The sequence below is a fragment of the Nicotiana tabacum genome, chromosome 13 (assembly GCF_000715075.1).
Source record: "Nicotiana tabacum cultivar K326 chromosome 13, ASM71507v2, whole genome shotgun sequence".
NCBI lineage: Eukaryota > Viridiplantae > Streptophyta > Magnoliopsida > Solanales > Solanaceae > Nicotiana > Nicotiana tabacum.
Window position 1 is genome coordinate 79540394 of NC_134092.1, and position 8119 is coordinate 79548512.

Sequence of the window (8119 nt, forward strand, 5' to 3'; positions counted from 1 at the left end):
TTGCGACACCAGAGGGCACCAGACACCAGTGTTTGCAGAATTCAGTCTAACACATTTCAGAACGTGTCCGAAACTCATTCGAGCCCTCGGGGCTCCAAACCAAACATCCATACAAGTCTAAAAATACCATAAGAACTCGCTCGCGCGATCAAAATACAAAAATAACATCTAAAACTACGAATTGAACTCTAAAATGCATGAAATTCAAGAAAATTTTCAAGAACTTTTAGAATTACAACTAAACGTACGAATCATATCAAATCAACTCCAAACGACACCAAAGTTCGCAGACACGTTCTAAATATCATAACGGACTTATTCTAAGTCCCAAAATCAAATTCCCAGCTCGATAGCTAAAAGTCAACCTACGATCAAACTTTTCAATTTTAAATTGTCAAATTTCAGAACCTACGGACTTTCAAAATCAATTCCGGGCATACGCCGAAATCCAAAATCACGATACGAACCTATTGGAGTCATAAAACACAGTTCCGAGGTCGTTTACACAAAAGTCAAAGTTTAGTGAACATTTTTAATTTTAGACTTCTAAGTCAAGATTCAAGGGCCCGAAACAACCCGAAAGCTCCCCGGAATGAAGACCCAGGAAGTCATAAAATCATAAACACACATGTGAGAGGAGAGGCGGTAGAGGACCAGGAAGAGGAGAGGAGAGAGATAGAGAAAGAGAAATTGAAGGCACTAATCAAAGTTTTAGAGCTTTTAAAGCAGGAATGAGTATAAATTATAAAAAAATATATTTAATTTTGATAATTAGCAAAACATAATTAAAGTGGGTAATTAAGTTTGTATTATTGTATATATAGGAAAAAATGGCCCAAACAATTATCAGTCGAACAAAGTCCAATTACAAAAGAGACAAATACACTGGCACAGCCCAATGTACTCTGGGCTCTCTTTTTATTGTTTTTTATTTCCTTTCTCCCCTGAATAAAGCGTGCTTGATTTCCTTAAGAAGTCGTTAAACCGATTCCAATTTATCAAACTTTTTCCGATGGCCGTTTTCAGTCCGAGCTATTCCTCAACTTCCCCACTCCTCTCCTTCAAATCCTCGCCGTCAAATTCGCCGTTACCCAACGTCTCTTTGTTTCCTTCAAATCGCCGTAGTTTTTCCCGAATTCGGTCCACTCTCAGATTGAAAGCCGCTCTCAGTGTCGAGTCTCCGTCGTCTTCCGCCACCAACCGCGGGGATGACTCGCCGAAGATTTTGCTTGAAGTGAAGAACCTCTCTGCCGTCATAAGGGAGTCAAAGCAGCAAATTCTCAAAGGCGTTGACCTCACTGTCCGCCAAGGCGAGGTATTCAAATTCAATGTGTACAAATTAGCTAGATTTGGTAACTCTACCTAAGTTATTTGCTATCACGGTTCGTTTAGCTGTGCTTGATTATTCGACTGAGGGTTTTAGCTATATTTGAAAATTTACAAAAGTATTGGCTATATTTGATAAATTTACAGAAGTTCTTTTAATTATGTTTGAATTTTGATTGGTAGTTCTATCACTGTGTTCGCTATTTTTGATGGTTCGTTTGGATGTGATTGATAATTCTACCGAGCTGTTAGTTATTTGACAATTCTATTGAGGTTTTTTAAGCATTATTTGATAATTTACCTCAGTTTTTAGCTTTACTTGATAATTCTACTGAGGGCTTTAGATATACTTGATAGCTTACCGCCTTACCGAAGTTATTAAGTATTTATATGTTCTGGATTAGTAGGAATATAGTTTTCTGTATTAGTTGCTAATTTAATTTAGTGATTGATGTTGGTCCTTTTGGAACTTGGAAAGTTGGGAGAAAATTTGTGTATAGCTACTCTGAGAAATTGGTAGTTACTGAATAAATGGTTAAGTGAACAGATTAATAAGATTTTTCTTCTTTTTCTCATTCAATTTGGTACCCTTTTGGTTTTTGGAGAAATTAGTAGTAACCGGATAAATGGTTAAACAAAGGAGATTTAACAATCAATTTTCTTCTTCTTACTCAATTTGGTTTTGCTTATTAATTTTGTTCCCATTTTCGTTATTTTCCAACGGAATGCAGCCTTAGCCAATCCTTTTTGCACAATGATAGACTAAAATTTTCCTAGGTTCTGATTTTGCTTATCATATTGAAATAGGTACATGCTGTAATGGGTAAGAATGGTTCTGGGAAGAGCACTTTTGCCAAGGTGAGTGATTTTCTCTTGCTTTTCCAAGATTTGATGATTATGCTTTTAGACTTTACTGATTCTTTATACTTTTAAATAGAAGAATTGAGTATTTTAATTGATCTTGGTCCTTGGATGATATTATTGGTGCATCATATACCTTTTCCTAGGCTATTCTATATTTCTTCCTCTCCATTATATTTAATAATCAAATATAAAAAATATAAAAAATTCTTTTGAATGATCTCTTCGGTTGGCCTTAGCATTATCTTGTTCGGTTCAATTGGATTACTTATCTTTACTCCATGTCTCGTTGCAAAAGTTCCCGAAGTCATAATTTCTATTAGAAATGAAGTTTTGTTCCTTGATCAAAGCTTTTGGTATTGATTGAATTATGACAGGTTCTTGTCGGGCATCCAGATTATGAAATTACGGGAGGTAGTGTGTCATTTAAAGGTGACAATCTACTTGAGATGGATCCTGAGGAAAGATCTCTTGCTGGTCTTTTTATGAGCTTCCAGTCCCCAGTTGCCATTCCTGGAGTTAGCAATATTGATTTTCTTAACATGGCATACAATGCTCAACGGAGAAAACTTGGACTACCAGAGTTGGGACCAATTGAGGTATCTACTTGCGACCTTCATATTGTATAAATATTAGCACACGCCATAAGTAATTTTACATATTCTTGTTTCCCAAGTAGAAGAGATTGACCGAGTGATCTTTTATTCTTGGATTATTCTCATATGCAGTTTTATGGGTACATTGCACCGAAGCTTGAACTTGTCAACATGAAGATAGACTTCTTGAATAGAAATGTAAATGAAGGATTCAGTGGTGGAGAAAGGAAGCGCAATGAGATTCTACAACTAGCGGTATTCCATGCTCCCTATCTTTCTTTTCCAATCATGACCACGGCATCCATGTTTTTCTTTGTGGTTGTTGTTTAGTGCGTATGTAATATGATCGAGAGTCTATTTAGCTAATTTTTGAGTAACTGTATGATTATGGCTTAGTTCTTTAATATGCTTCTGAAGTTTCTCTTCACTTTTCAGATTAGATTGTTGAAGTTATAAAACTTTGTTATTTGATTTATATTGATGGAAGAGATCGTTTCTGTTCTTAACTATTACATGCATCTGACCAAGGGAGACTCAATAAAATTAGTGGTCTAAAGCCAAATTTTAATTAAGGCCTTCAACTTTTTAAATAGAAGTTGTATAAGACACACACATGCAAAAACGTTGTTTATCGCTTTTTTCTCATACTTTTTATTTATAATGTAGTATTCGTACAAGACATAAAGACTTCAACTTCACATAGTAATATTATTATCTATATTTGTAAGAATTACTTCAAGGTAATAAGATGTTAGCCATATATTTGCAATACATTACATTGGATTTTGTTGTGAAAACCTTTATTTACTAATGTAATATTGAGTAGTTTAAATCAAAGTTTTAAAATATTTTTATGGTTGAAAAGTACGTAGCCTTTTTTCTTTTTTTAATGAAGTTTTAGTACTTTTTCCCCCTACAACTTCAATATTATCTAAGCGAAAATAAAATCATAAAATCCAGTATTAAAATTTTTTTGGGCTTTGGGGGCCTAAAGCAAAGGTTTACTAGCCTTCCTCTTGAGCCACCACTGCAGTTGGCAAAAAGTAAGTGTTAAAGCTTTCTAACATTTCTTGGTTGATACAGGTTCTTGGGGCCGACTTGGCAATATTGGATGAGATTGATTCTGGTTTAGATGTTGATGCACTTCGAGATGTAGCAAAGGCCGTAAATGGACTTCTGTCGCCAAAGAATTCGGTGTTGATGATTACTCATTACTTACGATTATTAGAATTTATCAAGCCAACCTATATTCATATCATGGTAAGCAAGTGGTGTCTGGATTATGTAAAACGTCATAGAAACAGGTTGACCACTAGATTTAGTTTCTGATAAGATGTAAATCAGTAAAAGTAGAAGAGATTTGATACCATCATTACGAAACCACAAACTGTTTTCCTTACCCCTTAAGTGTTTCTAAAGGCAAATAAAACTGTTTAACAGATCTATAATATTTTGTCAAATAGAATTTGATTTTTTTCGTGTGATCTGCATTCTCTAATCTCAGTCATTTAGGTTGCATCAAAACCACACCGAGGACCTTGCAGCATGTATGATAAGTACTAATCTGTTATGTATTATAGCTTAGATGCAAAAGATGTTTTCCAGTAAATTAGTGTTGGTATGGTTCTGATGGTACTCGTGGTAAAATAATATATTTGGATTGTCTAGGGTCTCTATTTCTTGCTTGATCGAGGTTTGCCTTTTGTCAGCTTTATGTTTCGGCCTTGTCACTACTAAATAGTAAATGTGCCCAAGTATATTGAGTCCCTTCAATGATAAGTTGTTATATTATACACGTGTTTTTTACTCTTCCTTTTCATTAGTTTAGTTATCACTAGGTAAATTGTCATTTCCCTTTCCAGGAGAATGGGAGAATTGTGAAAACCGGAGACATATCAATAGCTAAAGTTCTGGAGAAAGAAGGCTACAAAGCAATTTCCGGCGCGTAGGGGCTGCCATGAAGGAAGGCCATTGACAATGATGAATTTTCCAGCTTTTCAGCAACCATAGCAAATTTTGAGACAGATTTGGCAATTAACTTATTTGAGACAGCGACAGCGCGTGATCTTCCACTTTGCTCATCAAATGACTCGGAAGATGTCCATACCCATTTGTCTCGAGATGTAAGAGTAAGTCCCCTGGTGTTGTCAGGAAGGGGAAGTTAGACGGGATTGAGTCTATATACTTCTTGTATTTTGTTTCTACCCCAGTATCTTTGTTGTTCTTTTTGTTTTTCTTTTATGGGGGGGCGATTGATATGTCATAGATTAGTCTATGCATGTTCTTTAAACGGAATAAAAAAATGTTCTTTAAAATGAGCCTGATGTTCTAATTTATGTATTTTTAGAAAAGCATCAATGCTGTGGACTCTTTACCTCTTAATTCAATTAGGGACAATTGCTTTCTTGGCCCTTCAGTTATTAAAAAAGTTCTTATTTGGTTCTATTGATATGCATAGAAGCTCATTTGAGCAATAATCAGAACGCATATATTTTTGTGGTCTCTATTACCACATTCTTAAATTTATTAATTTTTAACGTAAAGCAAACGTACCGGGTTAACCTTTTTCGATACAAAACGAATGTAATAATGATGTAGTTTAATAATTATAGCTCGTTGATTTATTTGTTGATGGAGGAACCAAAAGCACACTATTTTATTACTAAGAGGTACACGTGTTTAGTTGGATAGCAGAACAAAGCAAACAATCTTATATTATTAGAAGGTTAAATGCTTCGTTGGATTTTAGAACAATCAAGATTGAAGGACCAAATTCTTAGCGTTTGACCATAGATTTTTAAATTTGTTTTGAAAAATCTGATTTGGGTGAAGTTTGGTTTGAAAATAAAAATGTGTTGGACATTAGTTTTCAAAATATATTTTACTTTTAAAAAAAAAAAAAAAACATGAAACATGATTTATACCCACAAGTTCTAAAAACTATCACAAATACCCAATAATACCTTTATCAATAACATTCATTATATTATTACAAATCATAGTCCTGAACATAAATAAATTTGGTGCAAAATTATCATTTTTATAATGAACTACATAATAGATTATCAGATAACTGAGAAGACGAAGCAGCATTGTTACAAAATAATAAATGGTGGGCTCTTTTATAAAATACAAAAGTTTGGGGTAATTTTTAAAAAATGTAATAATAATATTTTGGGCCAAAACCAGCTCTTGAACTGGTTTTGGAATTTGGGTTTTGGGTTTTGGGAATTTGTCAAAATATGAATAAAATTTATGAACAAACATGTATTTGCAAAAAAATCCAAAATAAATTTTGCAAAATCTATGGTCAAACGGGTCTAGAAATCCACTCAATTATGAGTAACGTTTTTAAAAAAAGTAGATTTTAGTCCATTCTATCATGTTGATAGTTTATGACTTTATGTGTTAATTCTGAAATGCTTTGTTGTGACATCAGAATTAGCAAAGCTATTAACATTTCTTTCCTTGGCTCATTAACCCGTGTCCCTCCCTAAAGTTCTATAAGATCGGGGGTTATTTGGATGAAGTGGCAATTCGGCCTTATCAAGGAATCCATTTCACTATTACAGCTGTTAAGTTCACAAAAGCTTAGTTAATAAAGGGATAAATCTGATCAAGTATTTGAATGTGCTCTATTCAATGATACAACAACTCTCATACTAAGAACTATCGTGGTCGAGTTGCAAGCCTTCTCTAATCTTGAACCTGAAAGAAGAGGCAGTAGCAGTAATTTATGCTTTCTTGGGCAGGAAATACCAAAGTCTCATAGCCAAAGACATTTAACCTTGTATATACATTGTTGTTACCAATCTAAGCAAGGATACACATCAAAGATTTGAAATAATCGTACAAGCTTAAGATTAAAATGGACAATATTACTGAAGGATGGAATTGTTGCAACTTCTCATTTATCGAGATAGTCAAAAGAGACCCGACGTTGGACACTACTTGATTGGAAAAAGGTCCAAATCAATCCATCTACTTTCGAATATTGTCTATATTTAACCTCCTTTATACTATTCGGTCAAATTTACTCCTACCGTTATACTCTTCGGTCAAATTTATCCATACCATCAGCAAACTTTTAAAAATTACCCCTCAGTCCGTTAGATAACCTAGAATCTCCCAAACCCCATTGTTTAAGTCACTTATTCTTCTTCTTGATGTACTATTTTCAAAAATTACTATTGACGTGAATACTAAGGTTACTAAACTCTACAAATTGTTCATGAATATTTTTAATTACCATTGCATCCACTTCTCTTCTTGTGATAAAGGGTATGAAATTGGTTTAAAATTTTAATAAATTTTTAGCCATATACACACAGCAGAATTCAGTGGATATGTTTGTTGTGTATTATATGCGGCTGCTTATCATGTATATACATGTATATACAAATATATTTTGTAATTGTCTGGTTCGTATAGAGTTTGGTCGACTAAATTAAGAGTGCACAGTGCATAGGCATTTGACTAAAGCAAATTTGAATTCGACAATGCAAAGTCTCCAAGGAACTTCAACTTCTATCACTAATATTTGCAAAGTCTCCGTATGTTTGGTGCAATAAATTCATTAAAACCGGGGTGTTGAAAATACTTTTAGAATTTAGACAAGCTACCAAATTTAGATTCTTTAATTTATTATTTTTTTTAACCGCTCTTTTATTTTAATATTTCTCTCTCTCTCTTTCTTTTAATTTTTTTTTTTCAATTAGGAAAACAGGTAAATACCAACTATTTTACGACTGTTATTAAATATTTTACATACAACAAAGATAATATCAGAGTGTTATTTCTTCTTCGGATAGATTAAGTGCTCTACCACGGGAAAAAGTATATCTTCTTTATTTAGTTAGTGGTAAGGTCCGAGTGAATAAGAAAAATACAGTGTCATGGAACAACTTTTCGGTAGTTGTATTGTTTATAATGTCTCAATTCACCAAGATCAAGTCAATCACATTAGTCTTTACACTACACCAAGCAGTGTAACTTGTAGTGTAGCATGACAAAATATTGAAATTGTATCTTATTATAGTAGATCTAGAAGACTAGAACCATACCTGCAAAGAATAATATTGAAATCAATTAAGTATTACAAAATCACTTATACTCTTAACAAAATGCAAGATCTCATACCTGCAATACTTATGCAAGGCCCAATACCCTTGGTCATAACTTGAGATTGTGCATTTGATACGGTTTACTTTGAGGAACATTTAGGTATAATTTAGTACCCTTATTATTTACATCAACAGTAATTTTTGAAAATAGTAGATTAAGAAGAAGAATAAGTGACTTAAATAAAAGAGAATTGGGAGATTCTCGGTTACCTA

At 33.5% G+C, this 8119-nt stretch overlaps 1 protein-coding gene across 1 annotated transcript; it reads left to right on the forward strand.

Moving 5' to 3' along the window:
* Positions 1-936: 936 nt before the first annotated feature.
* LOC107819421 (ABC transporter I family member 6, chloroplastic-like) lies at positions 937-5137 on the forward strand. Its single transcript, XM_016645529.2, has 6 exons — positions 937-1315; positions 2134-2184; positions 2565-2786; positions 2916-3038; positions 3867-4043; positions 4646-5137. Exons 1-6 carry the CDS (start codon positions 1013-1015, stop codon positions 4730-4732), a joined length of 963 nt encoding a protein of 320 aa, XP_016501015.1. The 5' UTR covers positions 937-1012; the 3' UTR covers positions 4733-5137.
* Positions 5138-8119: the final 2982 nt, after the last annotated feature.